This window comes from Clarias gariepinus, chromosome 1 (genome assembly GCF_024256425.1).
Source record: "Clarias gariepinus isolate MV-2021 ecotype Netherlands chromosome 1, CGAR_prim_01v2, whole genome shotgun sequence".
NCBI classification, from domain to species: Eukaryota; Metazoa; Chordata; class Actinopteri; order Siluriformes; family Clariidae; genus Clarias; species Clarias gariepinus.
The window spans coordinates 35,645,642-35,667,610 of NC_071100.1; the positions used below are offsets into that span (position 1 = coordinate 35,645,642).

The 21,969-nt window shown below is 39.5% G+C and overlaps 2 protein-coding genes across 7 annotated transcripts; one reads left to right on the forward strand and one right to left on the reverse strand.

Moving 5' to 3' along the window:
* Positions 1-445: 445 nt before the first annotated feature.
* zfta (zinc finger translocation associated) lies at positions 446-8,358 on the reverse strand. 3 transcript variants are annotated; one of them, XM_053499691.1, is made up of 5 exons: positions 8,160-8,358; positions 5,910-6,428; positions 4,646-4,975; positions 3,775-4,185; positions 446-2,042 (listed from the first exon to the last, which is right to left on the reverse strand). In XM_053499691.1, the coding sequence occupies exons 1-5, from the start codon at positions 8,284-8,286 to the stop codon at positions 1,594-1,596; spliced, it is 1,836 nt and encodes a 611-aa protein (XP_053355666.1). In that variant the 5' UTR covers positions 8,287-8,358; the 3' UTR covers positions 446-1,593. The 3 variants fall into 3 exon arrangements, with proteins under 3 accessions (XP_053355666.1, XP_053355665.1, XP_053355667.1); XM_053499690.1 differs by having other exon boundaries at positions 446-2,045; XM_053499692.1 differs by lacking the exon at positions 3,775-4,185.
* On the forward strand, positions 7,609-21,754 carry si:dkey-28a3.2 (uncharacterized). Of its 4 annotated transcripts, none has more exons than XM_053499689.1 (6): positions 7,609-7,725; positions 13,625-16,490; positions 16,608-17,170; positions 20,217-20,275; positions 20,625-20,936; positions 21,028-21,754. In XM_053499689.1, exons 2-6 carry the CDS (start codon positions 13,854-13,856, stop codon positions 21,090-21,092), a joined length of 3,636 nt encoding a protein of 1,211 aa, XP_053355664.1. In that variant the 5' UTR covers positions 7,609-7,725; positions 13,625-13,853; the 3' UTR covers positions 21,093-21,754. The 4 variants fall into 4 exon arrangements, with proteins under 4 accessions (XP_053355664.1, XP_053355663.1, XP_053355657.1 ...); XM_053499688.1 differs by lacking the exon at positions 7,609-7,725 and adding an exon at positions 8,278-8,414; XM_053499682.1 differs by lacking the exon at positions 7,609-7,725 and adding an exon at positions 11,387-11,597.
* The last annotated feature ends 215 nt before the right edge of the window (positions 21,755-21,969 follow it).

The following is a 21,969-nucleotide window of genomic DNA, read 5'->3' on the forward strand; positions in this document are numbered from 1 at the left end:
TTTTTAATAGGTCCAAACATCTCTCTTTCAATCTATATAGTGTCTTATCTTTCTTCGTAGTGTTTGTTACAAACCTTTTTTGTTTTATTTTTTATAAAGCTTACTCTTAAAATCCGTCAGCATGTTTGCTGTCATTTCTTTTGAAGTTTCTCTCTTGGGGAGGGAGTTGCAGAAGTCATGTTTTCTTTGGTTTCTTGCTTTTGAGTCTAGATGTGATAACCAATATCCATGTTCAGTTTGTTAGCAATGAGTTAAGTTAATCTGGGAGCTTTGGAAATAAAAAAGGGGGTCAATGTAATTGTCACCGTGAAATTAATAAAACTGTTCAAGAAAATTGCTTGTTTTTCATTCAGTCTGAGTTTTTTTTTTTTTTAATCATTAGCAGATCTTGTCAGTCTCTGAAATTATAAACGTAATTTTAGTGTTTTCCAAGTTACACAATGATAGATATGCATTGAAGTGTGTGTTTTTCTTTGCAGCAAGCATAGCGCATAATTGAAGCACCAATAAAATTTCTGTTTACAACAGCCTGCCAGGGTTAATCATAGACATCCTTTGACATGAATGTGATCATTTGAACAACGCCATCTGGAGTCCGAACAACAGAGTTAGAATACAGAGCGAAACAAAAGGTATGCACGTAAATAAATTAAGACATCAAGTTTTCATTTTAACTGTTCACAACTTCACTTAAAAAAAAATAAAAAATCACACAGATGTCTTCAGTTCCACTCAAGTGAAATTAGTTGCATTTTTTCAATCAGTTCATAGAGAATTTAATGCATCATTTAGACTACAGTGACTAGTCAAGTCCCAAAAGAAAGTAGAATCGACATTATAGATGGCAAACCCAGATTACACACTCCCTGAGACATGGACTTGCGTCCCTTATTTATATGATGCAGCAAATGACCTTATCAACTATTTATTTTAATACAACATGAATCGATGATCTTTGGGGGGAAAAAAAGAAATTACATACCTAATCAATAGGTAATCCTTGACATTATTTTCCTCATGTGTGATATTCATTAATGATGTGTTACTAAATAATTCATTGAAATTCATGGAACATTTTTCTCTATGCACATTGTAGGCTTTACAAGGTGCCTCTGTACATGTCATGCTTCATACCAGTTCCCTTGGTCCCCTCATACCAAGTGCTTTAAGTGCTGAATGTGCGAACCACTGCATTGCTGACCCCATGCAAAACGATCCCTCTGGTACTTTAAACCCTGCTATCTGCAGCGATCAATAAATCTTACCAAAGACTGCACTATACAAATACAGATGCATAAAAAGGTGCTGGAGGGGGGAGGGGTGGTTAGGTGGGGTGGGAGGGGTGGAAAACAGTCCATCAATATTTGGGCCAGTGACAATCCTCTGTAGAAAGCAATTTAACATTTCCCCACCTCCAAGCAGATGACTGTTTAATACCAGAAACCATGTTATGAAATCATAAAAAAGTGCACAAAAATGTATCAAGCTTACATTCTCAACTAAAAAGCTGTGGAGATCATATTTTTGGCTTGTTCCAACAATCTTCTTCCTGAGTGCAAGAAAGCATGCCACAACTCGCATCGATCATTCAGGCTACTCGATCTCAGCCTTAGTGTTCGTCTGTGCTACTTGACTGTGATCCGAGCCTGAGAAGCAGTTGTCTGAGTGAGCGAAGTGCAGAGTTGCTTGGTTGTAACCTTCCACTGCCTGCTGCTTCTGCTCGGGACTGTAGTACAGTGAATGAGGGTGGACCTGCTGGATGTGTCTCTTGATCGTGCTCACCTTCAGAGTTGCTAGCGTGGCGCCGCATACCATGCAGATCAACCCATGCCTCCTGCAGTCGTAGTCCATCAGGTACTCCATGCGCCAGTGCACCTGGTAGTTACGTCGCTGGTCCTTGCCTGGGTAGTGGGTGTTTCGCCCTATGATGGGCGCTGACATGACCTTGGACCTGTCACCATCTTCCTTTTTAATGCCACTCTGCTTGCCAGATGGTTTCATGGACAGCTTCTTGCTTTCAACAAGTGTGTCACTGGGGACTGCTTCTTTCAAAGAAAGAGAGAAGTGGTCAATCTAAAGTACTACGAATGGAACAAATTTCACTGCAGGACTAAAATCTATGTCCATTGCACATGATTAATTTTATGGATGAATATAGTCTAGAAGTCTATAATAATGCTAAAATCACACATACACGATATATGTGGGAAATGAAGATTAAACTGGGAAAAACTAGTGTATCATTTTTAATCTATTCATTCATTTTTGTGGAAAGCAGCCATGAATGCTTTAGTTAAATGTACAGTATTAGTAAAATAAGCTCTAACTTTTTCCATTTACAGATGGTACTGCCTTTGTTTAAAAGGAATATTATATTTGGTATCATTGTACCGCTTCAATGGCAGCATGGTGGCATAGTGTTTAATACATTTTTAATACATTTTATTTATAATGCACTTATATTTGAAGCAAATAGCAAAGTGCTACAAATTATTTCAACCCAAAAGCTCTGATAGAAGATAAGTTTTAAGACCAGATTTAAAATCATCAACAGTCTGTGACATCCTCAGATACTCTGGGAGAGCATTCCACAGTCTAGGTGCAGCTAAGCAAAGCACACTGTGGTCATGTACCTTCAGTGTCAAGGGTTCATTCAGTTTCTGGGTCTGTGTGTGGAGTTTGCATGTTTTTCCTGTGCTTGCTGGGTTTTCTCCCAGACAGACCTGCAGACTTTGTGTTCCCAAATTGCTCATTTTGTATGTGTGTGAGTATGCCCTGTGATGAATTACCCCCTGTCCAGGGTATACCCTGCTTCATGCACAAAGTCTCCTGGGATAGGCTCCAGGCCCACCGTGACCCTGTACAAGATAAGCGGTATAGAAGATGAATGAATAATATGATTCAGTATTTACAAGCTGCACATAAACCTCTTTAGTGAGCCTTTCTCTCTGTGTTTTAGTACAAGACATTATTTTGTTAGAGCAAGTAAGATCATTTACATATGCACATAATGTGATGAGAACTCCCAAGACTGGGACTGAACATCTGTATGGCCATACGAAAACCACTTGTTAAAAAGCCTCATCAGAAAAAAAAGGCTGAAATTTGCTAGGGAGTCTCCAATAAAGATTGGACTTTGGAGCTTTGGGAAAAGGTCATGTGGTCTGTTGAGTTCTGATTGAGCACATACCAAAGTGATGGGTGTGTCAGGGTAAGAGGGGAAGCACATGAAGCAATGCACCCTTCAGGCATAGTGGCCAGTGAACAAGCCTCTGGAAGACCTGAGTTTGTATCAGTTGGTCAGGTCTAGTCTCAGCAACATTATGTGGCTATAAATTTAAGTCAGCTGTTGACCTGAATGTACTGAATGACCAGGGTATGACATCAATGTTTTTCTTCCCTGATAGCACAGGCATATTCCTGAAAAACGTTTCAAACTATTAAAGAGTGGTTCTGAGAGCATGAAGAATCATTTTTACACATGAACTGGACACCACCGTGTGCTGTAAGCAAAGCTAATGGTGTTTCAACGAAATCTTAGAGTTTGCACCTTTTTTTGTCTGTGTATATACTCATGAAACTTACAGCTAGCTTTAGACTTCCATTACACTGGCATTTTGTATCAACAGATACAATTGATTGTTAGAAAATCTGGACTACTCCTTTAACCACGTTAGCCATGTAATACCAGGAGGTATTACATGGAAACAATTTTAGTCTGTGATAATTTAGTTAGTGTCATGCTATTTCACCCTGTGAAGTTTGCATCTTTACCCGGGTCCAAGTGTGTTTCCGGCTCCTCCGTGGCCCCGTCCTGGGTCCAAGCACTGGCTATATCTTCTCTCTCTCTTTGGCTGAGATTGCTGGTCTCAGGGTGGCAGTCTTGTATGTGTCTGCGAAAGCTGCTAACTCTGATCACAGGCAGCTCTTCAGAACACACCATGCAGTAACATCCTGGCATGCTCGGCGGTCCAATAGCAACCAAATAATCAAGCCGTAGATGCCATGGGCAGCTGTTTTTTAACCTGGTGGTGAGGTTGAACAGAGTAGGAGCATCAGAGCCCCTCTCAGACCCTGTATATGGCTTTGTGCTGTGCTGAAGAGAGTCAGGCTCTGTGGAAGGGAACTGTCCTGGGCTCAGATCTTTGGTGTTTGGCTCAGTCTTGATGTAGTCTCTTGGAGCGTCTGTGGAAGGATATGTATGGAAAGGCGATGCAAACGTATCTTAAGTCAGAACATAAACATAAAAGTGACACTGTATACTGCATATTGTGCGTTTTCAACTGCAGAGCTGAAAGTGTAAAGATGCCGCAGTAATAAAAAGACAAAGAACAAGTTTTGCATTGAGCAAGACGGGGTTGGATGAGGAACATATGACCAAATTAACAGAAAGAAAAACAATTGGCCAGGATATTTCCAAGACCTAATCTAATGAAATACTTTAATGTTTAGCTGTTTGGTGTTTTAGTGATGGGAAATATTAATCATGCAGGATAATACCTCTTTTGAAATCTATCATTTCTTTTTCCTGTTTATGTTTTTACCCCCACATCAATGTATCTTTAAATTCCCTTCTATGTTATTCACTTCCTGTGACTTCTCTACACTTTCCTGTCCCGAGATTCCAGGTCACGTGTTCTCTCACCCTGGCTTTGGGCCCAGCTCTGCAGAATGCGATGTTTCTCCTCTGCGCTGTAGACCAGTGAGTTGGGGTGCTGCTCCAGCACATGGTTCTTGATATGGTCAAGATGAAGTGAGGGCAAGGGACAGCTGCACACCATGCACACTAGCCTGCTTGCCTCTGCCTGGTACTCCATTAGAAACTCCTGCCGGAACCAGGCGTGCAATGAGTCGTTCACGTACCGCTCTAGCATCTCCGCTGACACACCCTGAGTCTCCTGAGCAGATGAGGAGCTCACCATCCTGGGCTCAGGCTCAGCTTCAGTTTTAACTATCACAGCACTGCCAGGCTTGTCTGAGGAAAAGGGGGAAATTATATCATATCTGAAGTGTACCTCTACAAGTAATACCGCACGTATGAGTAGACAAGGTTTTAAAGAATAACCCGGGTGCACCAGAAAGACACTGGGCACATTTAAAGGGGATATACCAATCCTATTATGACAATTTTAGAAAAGGGGAATTTTATGTTTAGCCCTCCAAAAAGCCCCAGATGCTGGAAAAAAAGCATCACACCATGATGTCACTTAATGTGATGTCACTCAATGTAATGTAACACAGTTATTAACCACTTTTCAGCACAAGTTTAAGGCATTGTCACGGCTGACCCATTTGAGACGTCAAAACCTCTCAATAATTTTGCATCCTCAATGTACTCAGATCACATATGCCTGGTTTGGTGGTGATCATATAAATCCCTAGAAGGAGTATATTATAATCCTTTGGGTGCATTTTGCGAACGGCCCAAAATAACTGACTTCCTGTTGAGTAGAGACCATAACATGCAATGCGAAAGTTCAACTCAGTGAGCTCTAAATGTGTACCTGGTTTCGTGTGCATATGTGCAAGTTTGTATGAGCTATGCAGCAAAATCTCATGTTATTTAAGACTCTCAGGTATCCTAATGGCAGCAGATTCCAACCTGTCTGCCGAAGTTAAGACCTCCAAAATGCTGTTTGTGCTTGAATTATTATTATTTTAAATAATATGTCTGATATCATGGTGCTTGGGCCCTAAAAAAATAAGGAATAAAACCTGTTTGTTTTATTATACTTTAATTTTTATTCTAATTATTTTCTCTGTTACTTTACTTTTGTCATTTAATTTTGTTGTTTGTTTTAAAAACTCTGTGCTATATAAAATATAATTTCCTTTATAAGTTAAAGTATTTTATTACGTTTAAAGCCTCTATGGCACACTCACAGCCACTTTAAACTTGAAGCACACACCTGTAGAAAGACTGGCGCATTTCACCGTCTCCTCCGGCTCCGACGTGATGGCTGTATCTGGGCATGATGTCTTACTAGTTTCTAGATTTAAATGGTTTTCCCAGCCTGAGCGGATCAACTCCTTATCAGACGCGCTCCACAGCAAGGAATCGGGATGCTTCTGCCTGATATGTCTCTTAATAGTGCTCAGCTTTAGAGTGGCCAAGGAACTGCCACATACCATGCAGATCATCCCATTTCTTTTGGGGTCAAAGTCCATCAGGTACTCAGTTCTCCAGTGCTCGTGGTAGTATCGGCGGTGATCTCGACCAGGGATGCGGCTGTGCCCAGTCCGTGATGCTCGTCCTGATTTAGCTGGAGACGTTTTTTGTCTAGAGGGCCCTGGAACAGGGGACAGAAGAAATGGCGATTCGGGGCTCTCTGAAACACTCCAGTAGCTCGTCCCTGGTGATTCCACATGAGCTATGGGAAAAGCTTGGCTGTCATCTCTAATGTGACCGTTGGTCATGTCCTCTTCACCTGGATAAAACAAAATGAAAATACATATCAATTGCCAGGACTAGTTTATATTCTTAATACCTTTGCATATCTAAATAAGGTGGCAGTCAATGATAAAATGGAAAGAAACTCTCCTAAAAAGCAAAGTGTGGCCATTGGACAGATAATGTGATCTGAATACACACAATTTATTCCTGTGCAACCAGCATAAATTAGGCAGATTTTGGCGATTTTCCTGCCTACAGTATATGATCCTTACATTTTGTAGGTGTATTGATAATCAATTAATACACGCATTGTCATAACTCAGATAAAGACCATTCGTGTGCACTTGCCGAATACAGGTTTAATGGCACACAATACAGAAGTCTGGCAGTGGTGCCTTAACAAAACTGTCTGGGGCAGTGCATTAAACTAACAGTGGGGGGCAAATATCAACAGTGCACACGCATGGTCATTATCCGGGTTGGTTATTGTGAGAGATTCACTGTCCATAGACATTTACATACTCATCATTTTTACCCTAATTTGCATTTACTTTCATTACCTCAGTCCTGCACCACTCATATTTTTTGCACTGCTGTCACTTTAACTGCTGTAATTCAGTTGCACATCTCAAATTTCTCTATTCTGCCCACTGAATATTCATCCTCATTGCCTTGCTCTTTGCACATATTCAGATGCATATTTATCCAAGAAACATGATCCAAATATATTTGTCTTCTAGTAAAAATTCTGACATTTGTTACACAGGAGGTCAAAGAGACAAAATAAAATATGTATAAAATAAATGTTTTACATGATCAGCTGGTTACAGTATGGATTTCTTTTTTTTTTTTTTACCTGTTTTTGACAGCAATGAAATCACACCTAATTGAATGTTTCTATAAATTGGCCTTTTTTCATGTCAGACACAGATACTCAGACAAAAACTATTTTTATGGTGTAAATAAAAGTCTAAATAATTTCTATTCCTGCCTGTAAGAAAATCTTTTTCTTTTACAGTTTACTCATTTACTCACATTCAGAGATGATCAACTGTGACACGCCTGTGTGATTACAAACAAGTTACGTTGGTGGCGTTGTGCGTTTCCGCAGATAGTTACTTTTATGTCAAAATGTCATAGCATCATAGCAGTATGCGGTGTCATCATGTACTTTTATGATATACTGTGAGCATGTAGCCTCCTGCTGTTACAGTCACAATATATCATAAACGTGGATGATGACATACTGCTACATCACATTATGACATTAAAGTGGCCTACTGTTACTGTTACATTCAGCAAGGAACGCCTGTGACACGTCTGTGCCTGAGGTACCTGCACAAACGCACAAAGCCACAAACACGATTTCTGTTTGATATAGAGAGAGAGCGATAGAGTAGATATTATTGTATTCTGTTTTTCGGAGCTGAGGGGGGGAATGTAAAACAGTTCAAGGGAATGCGGCACAGAGGGTGTTTCTCCAGGATCAGAGTTGGGGAACCTGTGGCCTGTCCAAACGGAGGCCCCGTGTACTTCCGCAGGGACACACGGTAGATGCGCTCATTTCCGCTGGGTGGCGACTGCGCACCGCTGTACAGGCATGGCATGGCACTGGATTCCGCCTTTGTTTATAGTGGAGCCCATGAAGGCGAGGGGCCATGCTGCTGTGCGCTATTGTTCATCAGCCGGATTAACGCGGCAAACACACACTGCTCTTCGATCTGTCTCGGCACTCTGACCGTGAACACTCTGATCGTGTGTTTACCTGCTGCGAGCTGTGCCGAGGCGCTGTAAGGCGGACTGGCCTCCTCCTCTCCCTCATCGCTTATTATCAATGAGAGGCTTTCCGTCTGGACCCCGGGCTCCGACTCCATGGACTCCTTTTCCTCCATGCCTATCTGATATAAACCCGAACCAAGTCAACGCTCCTCGTACCAAACGCTGTTACGAGCGCAGCATTTCGAAGAAGCACTCGCCGATCGGCTGTGAACCCAACAGGAAGACGCATTCGCCTCTGAGTGTAAGTGTGCGCCGTGTCGCTCTCTGCGCTGGCTCAACTTCACTCAACTTTTACGCGTCCGCGCGAGTTTCCAGTCGCGCTCCACTCCGATCCAAATGCTTATTAATAAATTATCATCAAATGTCCCGTCGCTTCCAAACGGCCTCCTGTGTATGTGTGTGTTTTTCAGTGGCTCTGCTTGTCTTCAGGGTGGGGAGCCGAGCTTTGGGGCCCCTGGGGCTCCTTAAGGGGCTCCTGGGTAAATTTAAAGAGACAGTACGCCGTCACGTGGCTTCCGCATGAGGGGCCACAAAGCTACAGCTGTACAGTTCCAATTCAGTCCAGCCACAAATGCACCATTATACATACAACAAATGATCTGTAATCTCCGACAGTTCAGCTCAACATTGATACAATTTAAGCAACACAACAGATGAGCCTTTGGCCTCTTGGTTACATATAGTAATAGTGATATGAATTAGAAGTGTGTTTTGGTCAATGTGTATATTCTTTTTTTTTTTTTTTAAAGGCTTTAGTATGTTTTTTTAACTGTTGAGACATTTTATCATATTTAAAAGCTCTGAAAATACATAGTAATTTATTACTAAATTAGTTGTATTCAGTGCGGTTTGTATTGGCTGGGGAACCAAATTCCTAAACCAAACTGTGACTATATATATATATATATATATATATATATATATATATATATATATATAAAATAATATAGGGTGAATAGTGGTAAAGTGGGACACTTTCTGAAAATGGTTGTTAAATATGATGTGCCACACCCCGGAAGTGATGTCATAGCCACAGATTTTTTTTTCACATACTTGCTAATGATGAACTCATTGTTGATTTTTAGTAATAAAAACATATCCATGCAAAGATAATAATAAATTATTAAGCTTAACTGTCCCACTTTACCCATTGTCCCACTTTACCACTATTCACCCTACATATAAATATATAAATATTTTTATAAATATAAAATTATATATGGGTGGCACAGTGGCTTATTGGTTAGCACTGCCGCCTTGCACCTCCAGGCTTTGTGTTCGGGGTTGGTGTGCATGGAGTTTGCAAGTTCTCCCTGTAATTTGTAGGTTTCCCTCTGGTACCCCGATTACCCCCAAGTCCAAAAAATTTGCAGATTAGGCCAATTGGCATATGTGAATGCAAAGTCCATGTACAATCACATCCTAAATGCTATGTTAGATAGAAACACAAATGACATCAAATTAATTGTGTTAACATTAACTAGTGTTAACATTATCTGTGAAAAGAATGTGCGGTCAATTTGCTGCCACTCCTCACGCTGCTCTAGCGTTTCAGAACCCTTAATTCTGCCTGTCGTATGTGCTTTCGCTGCAGACACGTCGCAGTCTCATCTGCGGTTTCAGTAAGTATGAGCTCAGACTGACGTAAAGGTTTTCTTTGTTACTTTCAGTGAGGAATGCCTGTGACACGCTCACAGTATGTCATTAAAGTTGATGATGACGCTGCTTATTATATTATTGCATTATGACATAAACTAGCCTCTGTTACATTTAGTGACATGCCTGTGATGGAACTACTGAAACACACATAGCCCAGAATATAATTTCTGCTTATAGAGTTTGGCAATAAACCATATATTTGTACCTAGCACAGTTTTTTATGTAATATATGTTTTAAATCCAGCAAAGATGTATCCTAACTTGGTATGAAGCAAAACATTAAAAGAAAAGCTAAGTTGTTAGCAATATTAATTTGTTGGTCCTTTGCTTTATGCCACATTTCGGTGAGTGGGATAAATTTATTTTATTGATAATTAGTGAATTTTTAGATGGTTCTTAATTTGTTTTTCAGAAAGTGTTGTATTTTCAATCACATTTACTGATGAGCATGGATTTGGACATGTAATTGAAAATACAACACTTTCTAAAAAAAAATTAAGAACCATCTAAAAATTACAGATATAACATTTATGTATCTATAAAATTTTGTGTGCATGGAGTTTACGTGTTCTTCTGTGGGTTTCCTCTGTGTACTCAGTTTCCCCTGCAGTCCAACGATGTGTTTTTGGCTGATTCATGATTACAAATATTGTATGAGTGTGTGTGTGTTTATTTGTGCATGCGTGTTGTTTTGGGGTCCTCAGCAAGGTAACATTCCCCACAGCAGTAGCCACTGGTGTAAAGTCATTGGTCTTTTCAGCCAGATATCGCATAGTGATGTTGACTTGAAAGGTGGAGATTGAGGATTTTTTTATTTTAGATTTTTTAAAAATAAGTTTTTTCTTCCCTTCGTAGATATAACCCTAACTGTTAAACCATATATACATGCTAACTGCCGTTCCCAAAGTGCCTGTAGTATGTGAATGAGTGTGAGTGTCTACATGTCTTTTCCTTGCGATGGATTGGCACCCCATCCAGCGTTGTACCCTGTCTTGTGCCCTAAGTCTCCCAGGCCCCCTGTGACTCTGTATACAGGATAACGCGATATAGACGGTGCACTTACTGTGAAATCATGTTGGCCAATCAGAAGGCTGAAAACAATTATTATTGTGTACAATACACACTGAGGTCAAACAAAGAGAGATGCTAGTAGCCACTTTTACAAGCCAAAAACAGTTTCTAAATATCTCTTGTAAAAGGAGTTTAGAAAAGGCATGTTTTCCTTATCCTAAAACGCAGTTTGCATGTAGATGGAAAGCCAAAATGCACACAAAATTCCCTTTTTAAAAATATCAATGAACAAATTGTTTAGACAGAATATAAATGTGTGTTTGTGTGTGAAACGGTATATTCCCCCCTCATGTCCAGTGTTCCTACAGAGGTCCTGGGCGTAACCCTGACCAAGATAAAGTGGTTAATGAATGACCCTTACAGTAAATCAGTAAATAGTCTTCTTTAAATTATTAAAAACAAGTCATTAATCAGTTGCCAGACTATAAAAGAACTTGATCAGTGGTGAATTCCCTCATGTATATATTTCTCTTCGGCTTACAGTGCACTGTCGCTTTAAGAGTGCTTTACGTTTCCGCGTCCACGCGCAGCAGCAGTTGGACTCGAGCGTTTACATCCTGGTACTTTGCTCTACATGGCAGCAGCGGGAGAGAAAGGCTGATCCGGGAAGTGAACCTCAGTGTCCTAACTGGACTCCCGTTTAAGCGTCTGTAAACAGTCCAGGAAAGTTAAGCCTAATCGGCAGGTAATAAAGGTGCATGCTTTATCATTATTTTTTTTGCACACGTCTAAAACGATGGCTCTCTGTCTCCGTGTGAATTGACTTCAAAGGCGGCAGTGAGCGGCGGAGACGCCTGTGCGAGGACAAGAGGAGAGGAGGAAGAAGAACTGATAACGCTGTAGTTGTTAGGTTACAGACAACGACCCGTTTATTGTTATTTTCACGGCGGGCTTTCCAAGTCGTTTATTCAACCGACTCCATTCTTGTAGACATAATAACAATATAGTTAAATAAACAAATATCAACAACAAAAAAAGAATGAAAGAGAGCCGTCTCCAAACAAATGACTGAGACACAGACGGATAGATGTGATTTAAAGTGACAGTGTCATGTGTGCGTCTTGAACATCCCATATGCATGACCTAGGTTCCCCTTAGTTACCTTTATTTTTGTTTCCCGCCCTTCCTAGGTCTCATTATTTCACTTTATCTTTCTCGTATCATAAGCAGGTACAAATTTGGATAATTAGCTATAACATTAAAATAATACAACTATACTCAGCAAAAAAGAAACATCCCTTTTTCAGGACTGTGTATTTCAACAATAATATTGTAAAAATCCAAATAACAATAATGTTGTAAAAATCCAAATAACTTTACAGATCTTCATTGTAAAGGGTTTAAACAATTGTTTCCATGCATGTTCAATTAACCATAATCAATTAATTAACATGCACCTGTGGAATGGTCATTAAGACCTTAATAGCTTACAGAAAGTAGTCATTTAAGGTCACAGTTCTAAAAACGCAGGACACTAAAGAGACTTGTCTCCCGACTGTGACACCCAAAGAAAGATGCCCAGGGTCCCTGCTCATCTGCGTAAACGTGCATTAGGCATGCTGCAGGGAGGCATGAGGACTGCTGATGTGGCTAGGGCAATAAATTGCCATGTCCGCACTGTGAGACGCCTAAGACAGCGCTACAGGGAGACAGGAAGGACAGCTGTCGCAGTGGAAGTGTAACAACACCTGCACAGGATCGGTACATCCGAATATCACACCTGCGTGACAGGTACAGGATGGCCACAACAACTGCCCGAGTCACACCAGGAACACACAATCCCTCCATCAGTGCTCAGACTGTCCGCAATAGGCAGTCCATGAGGAGGAGATGCACTGAAGTACTTCAAGCAGCTGGTGGCCACACCAGATACTGACTGGTACCTTTTGATTTTGAGCCTCCCTTCATTCAGGGACACATTGTGAAACATTTTTGGTTTATGTCTTATGGTGTTGACTCTTTTAGTGTTCATACAAATATTTACACATTAGGTTTACTGAAAGTAAAAACAGTTGAAAGTCAGAGGACGTTTCTTTTTTTGCTGAGTATATAAATGAAAAAAGATAACCATCTTAAGAATGTCGGGTGGTTTAAAAGTCTCGATCCAAGGGCCAAAAACTCTTTATAATCATGGTCTGGATCTAATTGTTCTTTTATTGTTGGTTCCGAAGAGTTTTTTTTTTACTCACATTCATAGCCCAGTTCCTGTACCTGATGAGTTTCATAGGAATATTTCTCATGTATTTAGCCACAAATTGACCAATGAATAATTCAAGCATTAAAAAACATCTAACTCAAGGAAGACATGACCAGTGAGAAACAGGTGCAGATGATGACAGATGATCAGACCGATGATTAGTATACTTATACTTATAGTATACTAGTATACTTATTAGTATACTTTATATATACATACAGAGGGGCCAAAAAAAGTACAAACACCTCAACATGAAAAATACATGCACAAAAAATTATGGTCACGTGATAGCATCAATGATGGTGTGACTACTAACATCTTTAAAACATAATACTAAGCATGTACTGTATGTGTACACACACACAAGCATACATATTGTTCCGAAATATGTTTTCATATAATTTGTACACTATAGTGTTAATCAATTTCAGTTTAAATCAATTGGCAGGTATTCTGAGTTATTTAAAGATTTCCTGTTTATATTATACAAGTTATGTATTTTTTTTTTCTTTTCATTGGTTTAGCTGCAGATTTTGCTTTTGGATGTGACTTTTGGAAGAATTGGAACCATGCTGCAGTTATTTTCCATAAACAGAATTTACGTAAACACAGGGAGGACGATGGCAACATATAAAATGTGATGTGACCCAGTGGCAGAGAATGCATTTGTTTTAACAATGCGACACCTTCTTTGAAGGATTTGGTATGTACATCATTGAACTGCGGTGACGGAGAAGGGTACAAACAGCAGGTATGTCTAAGACAAAGACCTTGATGAGGCAACGATATCGACCTGCGTCGGAATTTGATGAAGTCACTCTGGCCTCTAAAAGGGAATACTGGAGGACTAAGAAAAGAGAACAGAGAGCAAAGCTGTCCAAGGCCAAGAAGAAGATTAAAGCTCCAAACACAGGAATCTGTAAACCTGCATGTACAGATGGACGTGTGTCACGCCTGACTCATTGTCAATTTAATTCTACTTTGCGTAACAGTGATGGTTCATACCAAACAAGTGTTGCACAAACTCAGACCAAGGGTATGGTGATTTGTAAAAAGGAGGTGGAAAGCTTGATCACTGAGAAATTAAACATGGATGCTTCTATGGTCAAACTTAAAGGGGCACCCCTTACTGAGGGCTTACCACCGCCTGCAGCCTGCATAAAAGTACATCCAAACAGCACAACACCTCGACAGACACTAAACAGATCATCAGCCTTTAATGGCAACCTCTCAAATATTTCTCAGATAAGTGCTGTATCCCAGCTAGCACCAAAGTGCAGCAAACAAGCCCCTCAAATTAAATGTTGTATAACACCCAGGTCTTTGGCCTTCACGCAATGTAAGTTTGATAAAGACCAGCGCATCCTAGCAAGAAGTGGTTCAGATACAAATAGAAATGCTGCTGCCAATGGTCAGGTATGCAGCATGGTCATGTGCAAAACCACAGAAGTGGCCATGACTGAAGAGGAGAAGGCTGCTAAGCGTAGGGAAAACTGGCGCATCAAAAAACGAGAGCAAAGGGCAAAACGTGCTGAGAAGCTGAAGATGGAACGAGAGAAGCTGCAAAGTTTTGAAAAAGGACAACAGGAAACGGGGAAGAAGCTTTCCTGTGTTGCCCCAGCACATTCATTATCCGGTGTGAACACAATGGCTTTGAGGACAGCCAAGCAACATTGCTCTGTCATGTCTGTTGACTCAAGACTGAGTGCTGGAAAACCGTTACATTATGGAGTCAGAGTGGGAAGGGAGAAATTATCACACCAAACACCCTATAAACCACATTCAGTAAACCCCAAACCAGCTGAAAAGCCAAGGTTACTTTCCAAAAACCTCTCTGTTTCAGTTTATAGCACAAATCAATTTCAGGATTCAAGACAAAATCATATGGCCATATCTTCAGTGGTATCTATGCAGCCTTTAAGATCTACCCAAACAATTGGTCAGTTTAAAACGCCACAGCAGAAGTTTGTCCGCATTCAAAGGTGGCATAGTTTGCTACAAGGGAATGAAACAGCAGAGGAAAGACTTGCCAAGCAAAGGGAGTACTGGCGTATCAAAAAGCGGGAGCAAAGAGCAAAGCGTTCTTTGGCATTAAAAAGCCGCTTGAAAGACCGGGATGCATTTAACTGGCGTACAAAGCGCTACCATCTCATGGAGCAAATGCGCAAGACACTATCAGGCCTCCAGAAAATACCACAACCAAACAAAAACGTACTTCTCAACTCTCCTAATCCTACTGGTAGCTTTATTAAAGAGGATGGCACAGTAACTGTAACCATCTCACAGACTACAACTGAGAAATTTCCACCTGCCATAAGCTGCAGTTTACCAGCTGTAAAATCTTCAGCATCACCTAGTCCACTCGTGTCACAAAATTTAATGAGGACCAGAGCCAGGGCTGTTCTTCATAGCATTCCAAATAACAAAAATATATCAGCAAAGCAACGAAGAACTCGAAGCTCAACTAATCAGAACTCTAGTGATCCTGTAAATGAGTCAAAACTAGACAGTGGTACAGAAGATGCTACAAAGGCCACCCAGACTGAAAAGCTGGCAGCAGAGAATAGAACAACTTTTAAGACGGAGTTGAAGAGCTGTGATGACTGTTCAGCTGATACCTCAGGTTTGGACTCAACACCATGTGATACTACAAAAGAAGAGCCCATTTATCCTTCCATAGCCATGGTATGTTCCCTTACAAAACAAAATCAGACTATGAATATTAAAGAGGTAAAATCTGCATCTTCTTGTTCTGAGAACAGTGCTGAGGGGGAGACTTGTTCAAATAGCGACAACCAGTCCACCACTCTCTTGGTGGTGGCATCGATGAAAAAACTACTGGAAGAATCTCTCAGCTCGGTGGGGGACAGTAATAACTGTTCTGTAGATAAAGGTGAGCTTTTTCCTTGTAAAACTGAAGACAAACCATTTCTTCAGGAGGAGCAAGCAACAGACAGAAAACCTGAACTTACAACGCCTCAGGAATTGTCTGCAGACACTTACTCGTCTGTAGTCGTCAAACAGAGTCTATCTCCTTGTCATTCCCCCCTGCAGACAAATGACTTTTCTTCTGATGATACTGCCCTTTCTAGCCACAACTCCTCACTTCAACTTCCTTGTACTGCCACTTGCTTCAGTAAAGGTCCTGAAGATAAAAGAAGTGAACTGCCTATGGCTGTGTGTGTGACCCCTTTACACAGGGGCAACTCAGTACGTAGGGGCAGAACTTCAGGACCCCAGCGAAATATTCCTCCTCAGGCCCGTGGTGGTCAGCACCTGAATGAGAACAGTGAGCTCCAGAGGAAGCGAGAATACTGGCGAGTAATGAAAAGACAACAGAGAGCAAGAAAGGCCAAAGAGATGGAGAGACAAAAAGATACTCCTCTTCAGGTATTATGCCTTATTTCAGTTATATGCACTGTGGGAATATCCTTTTACCTGTAAATGTAAATCAAGTTTCGAAATCATGTTTTTTTGCTGTTTTGTTTTATCTTTCATCCAATATAGAGAAAACGTTGCTCCCCTCAATTCGTTCACCCACCTGTGGCTCAGAAGATGAATCGCACAGACCTTAGCAATCCTGTTATTCTACCCAGTGTCACTTTACGTCCCAGTCGGCCTGTGTTAAGTCCTACTGCATCATCTAACCAACAGCCTTCAAACGAGGCAAAGCTGTTGTTTGAAGGACAGAAGGGTAAGGCAAAATTTTCAGAGGTGGCTCAGGTGAACAAATGGCAGCTACAAATTCAGGGAAATGTTCCTACATCTACCACCAGACCAGGTACTGTGACCTCCATCCCGATGAATCATGTAAAGCTGTCAGATCCTCAAATACAGACTAGAGGGTCATCAGTGAATAAAATAAGAAGTAATCAAAGCCAATTAAAAATAACTGCAAATCAAGAACTAGATCCTGATGATGTTATACAAAGGAAAAGGATGCTCTGGAGAATAAAGAAGCAGGAACAGCGAGCTCGGAAGGCTGCGCGGGAAAGAGAACTCCGTCATCAGACAACACTTAACCAACGGAGACACTGCTGGTCAAACAATATTACACATGCAGTTCAAAGGTAAGTTATGGGTATGGATATGGTGTGACTGTTTTATCTAACATTATTTTCTTTAAATTAGTTAATTAGTTTCTTGCCTACCATGCGGAAGGCCCGGGTTCAATTCCTAGCCAATGCCCAAACCCCAGCCCCTGGATGCACTGCCGGTCCCAAGCCTGGATAATATAGGAGAGTTTCAACAGGAAGGGCATCTGGTGTAAAACCTGTGCCAAAGTGTTGTGCAGATCATTTGGTTCGCTGTGGCAACCCCTCAATAGGAACAGTCAAAAGACTAATAACAACAACTGACTAATTAATTTTTATGAATAAGTCTGTAATTAACTGACTTATTTACAAAAATACAATGAAAATACAAACAAGTACACATAGTTTCTACCTAGCCTCATATTAGCACCTTAAGTTATATGGTTATAAACTATGAACAGCGACTATAAAACAGTTAATCCCTCGAACATTTATTAGTTTATTTAATTCAAAAACAAAAATTTCTAATTACAAACTCAGAATCAGAATTGTTGTATAAAATAAATAAAACTATTGTGAATGTAACCAGTATGAACCTGTCCACAACTGTTATTTAAAGTCATTCAACTTTTCATTCACAATTCAGCATATTTTATAAAAACTATGACAGAATATGACATGATGGTAAGTCTAAAAAAAAAAAAAAAGCATGTGTCAAGTATGGCCAAAATGTAGTACCAAACCAAAGTAACAAACCAAAAGAAAAAAATACACTACCTGTCAAAAAATTTGGACACCTCTTCTAATTTTATGGACTTTCTTAATTTTTATTTCTTTCCACATCGTAAAACAATGCTAAAGGCATCCAAAATATACAATAATCTCCTTTGAACAGTTGATGTTGAGATGATTTGGTTACTTATGCTCTATAAAGCCTTTATAACAGCTCTAATATTATTTGCTGATTTTTGAGGCTGGTAACTCTTTGCAGCAGGGGTAGGTTTTTAGTCTTGCCTTCCTGGGATGGTCTTCATGAGCCAGTTTCATCATGGTGGTTGATGGGTTTGACAATTCACTTGACAATACTGTTCTTGCGAGAACTATTCCAAAACAGCTGAGGTTCATGTTTTAAAAATGACAACTGACTATTGTTGGTGTTACTTAATTACATACTATAATTCCATATGTGTTATTTTATATATTTAAAATCTCAAGTATTGTTGTGAAATGTGGAAAATAAATAGTTAAATAAATAAGCAAGTAAGACGGTGGTTCTAGAAAGGAAAACAAATGAACCAGTCACAGGGCCAATAGAAGAGCTACTTTAGCTCAAATTGTAATGGTAAAAGGTGGACCTCATAATGTTGTGGCTTGTCTGTCTGTCTCTTTGCGCGCATTTGTTTGTGAGAAAGAGAGTATTCTATGGACGGATGTGATGCTATCTGTCTGACAGCCAAAACTTGGTTAAAATTCACTCATGAAAGAGAACAATGATCCAAACCACAGCAGAAAGTCTATACAAGAATGGATGAAAAATAAGTCGACTTTAACCCAAATGAAGTGCTGTGGCAGGACCTTAAGAGAGCTGTGCATAACAAAATGCCCTAAAAAGAATGAACCAAAATGATGTGAAAAACATACATAAAATAAAGTACATACAGGAAATGATTACTTCAAGTTGTTGCTGCAAAAGTTGTCTCTACAAGCCATTGAGTTGAGGGAGTACCTATTAATGCCCACATGTTTTTTTGTTTCTTCGTTTCTTTTTTACCATGCATATTCATTAGCATCAGCCTGAACTAAATTTACACGTACATAAAGTATTTTTATGGCAAGGGTTATTCTTTGGTTTGTACTATATGTTGAAGACATTTGAGTTGGAGAACAAAAGATGAATATGAGCCAACAGATATATATATATATGGGGACTGATTTGTCCAGTTGTCAAGACCTTCACCTTTTTCACCTGATGAAGTCCTTTGCTTGCTAAATTAAGTTAAGGCCTGGAGACTGATTTGTCCAGTTGTCAAGCCCTTCAACTTTTTCACCTGATGAAGTCCTTTGTTGTATTGGCAGTGTGTTTTGTGTCATTGAAATTAATCCCAATTGGATTGGATCCATTTCGCTGGAAATTGGTAGACAGCATGTTTCTGTAGACTTTAGAATTTATTCTGCAGTTACTATCAGACGTTATACCATCAATATAGACCAGTGAGTTTAATACAAGCCCAAGCCTTGACACTACCTTCACCGTGCATGACCAATGAGCTCATATGTTTTAAATCATGAACACTTTCTTTCTTTTCTCACACTTTGGCATTTCTATCACTTTGGTAGAGGATAATCTTGGTTACATAAATTTTCTGGCTTATCTCTATTTCTTTGCACATTTTAACCTGGGTTTCAAATTCCTACTGCTGAAGAGTGGTTTGTATTTTGTAATGTGGCCTCTATATTTCTCTGTATATTGGCTGTAGAAAGTTTTTCATCACAATTAGTCTGTCAACAACTGCTGTTGTTTTCCTTGGCCTAACCTCTTTCTTAGTACACAAGTGGGTGCCTTCTTTTTTAGCACATTCTACATTGTTGTATAGTTTATGCCTAATTCTTGTGCAATAACATTCATTGATTTCGCCTATTTTCCCCCACAGACAGCTTTGAGGTCTTCAGTATGGTATATCCTTCTTAACAACAAATGCAAATGTCTTAACAGTCAAAAAAACTAGGTTTCAAACCAAGAGTAGACATTCAATGCTTTTAGTTGTTTAAGCAAGCAATCTAACAGGGTAGACCTGGGCAACAAGAAACACCTGTCAGTCACATTCCAATATTTTTGATCACTTGAAAGATTGGCAAGGCCAAAGATAAACAGCGCCATGGTCCAAGTTTGTTAACATCAGGTAATGAAGGCCTGTAAGTAACATTTTTCATGGTCTTTTTATTCTCAAGTTCAAATGTTTTCAGTGTACAGCAAAAGCATAATTGGCCTTGCCATTGCAATATTTGGAGAGGACTGTATTTTAATGTCTTTAATTTTGATGGAGGTTTGGTGTGTGATTCGGCATTTTTTCTTCATTGCCAGCATGCCACCAGAGAGACTGGATTACATGCCAGAGGAGTGTCAGACTGCAATAGTTAAAGGTGAACCATTTCTTAAATTAAAGCATTTTACCAAAGAGCATAGAATTATATTTCTTTCTAGTAAGTATTTTAGTGTTTATATTGTTCATGTAGACATTTTAAAATCAACACATTCCATGGTCAAATAGACTAATATGAATTTAATTGTTCTGATAAACTCATATTAATTATTTATTCATTTTTGGCTTCGTCAAATCTACTACGATTTTAATCTTATCTTAATCTTGCATGCAGTTTTTGTAATGACATACTAAAACGAATTAGAATTGGTTAATCTGAATGCTTGGTGAAGGTTTGTAAGGTCAGTCTGTTGCCTTTACTTATTTTTAGTGATCAAATCTCTTCCCAGATGAAGCAGAAGTATGTTATCTTCCTGAAGACGATTGTTCAGATGAGCCCTTGTCAGAGGACAAGTGGAGAAGCACCTACCTCATGGATTACGATCCTGTAAACCAGCTGCTTGTGTGCATGGTGTGTGGGGAACAGCAGTACACTTTTAGTGCAGAAGCAGTTCGAGCTCATATAGAGGAAACCCACCCTGGGACACTCTCACTGGAAGAGGGTGAGCGTCAGCGCATCCTACAGGCCTGGGATGAACAGGTGGCAGTGAGAGAGCGTTTTTTTACTAACCAGCTTTGGCAGAACAGCAGTGTCCTCCAAGGTATTAAAATTTAACAGTTTTTTTTTTTTTACCTTTAAATTTGAGGTAATTGGAAAGTGTGAAATAATCAATCTGGTTCTCTTGTTTACAGAACAGAGTTCGAGTCACACGGCTGAGGTCGAAGTCATTCTGGGCCAAGATGACAAAGCAGATTAATCGAACTAAGCCTTGGGTTGCCACTAAAAAACAAGGTAGCACGAGAAATGACATACTCCACAAAAATGTCAAAAATCCACTGCTTTTAGAAAAAAAAAAGTATTTTTTAAGTAATAAACAAAAGCACAGATGGACCTTGAGACTTAAGATGAGCATGTTACAGGTCATGATAAAGGCCAACATATGGTGTTTCCATCTGGATTCCTGTATTTCTGACTTTTTTTATTTAGAGAGGGGATAAAGTGGTACATCCAGCATAAATGCATGCAAATGAGTTCAATTTTTTACATTTATGTTTACATATTCATCTATGTGCATCTATGTATTCATTGGTGTTAAACATTTAACATAAACCTCAGTAGCTGTTTGTGTTCTCAAGCTTGAGGAGTTGTATTCGACATATAAGATACTGTAGACCACTTCAATGGCTTGCTCTTTCTTTGCCTCGGTTCTTATCAGTTCTTTTATAATTGCCTTCCATTTAGAGATGTTACTATTTAATACTAAATGCTTACACACACACATTTGTTACATATTGATTTCACTGAAACATTCATTTAATGCTGTTTAACTGTGCATTTGCTATATGTACAGCAAATATGTTGGTTTTATTAAAGACTTTACGTTCTGGTATCTGATTAAATAAATTGGTATTCATTTAAGTCTGACTCTTTTTGTTACATTAACTAATAAACTGATTTAAGTTTACATAAGTTTTAAAAATAAGATTTAAAGGTACCATGTTTAACTTTTTCGTTAACATGTTAACAGAGGTCTCAATCGTCCCACAATGTGTTTATGCTCCAGCTGAGGTACCCTTTAGATAATACATTTTATCATTTCAAACCATGTAACAGCAGAAAGGAAAAAAAAAAAG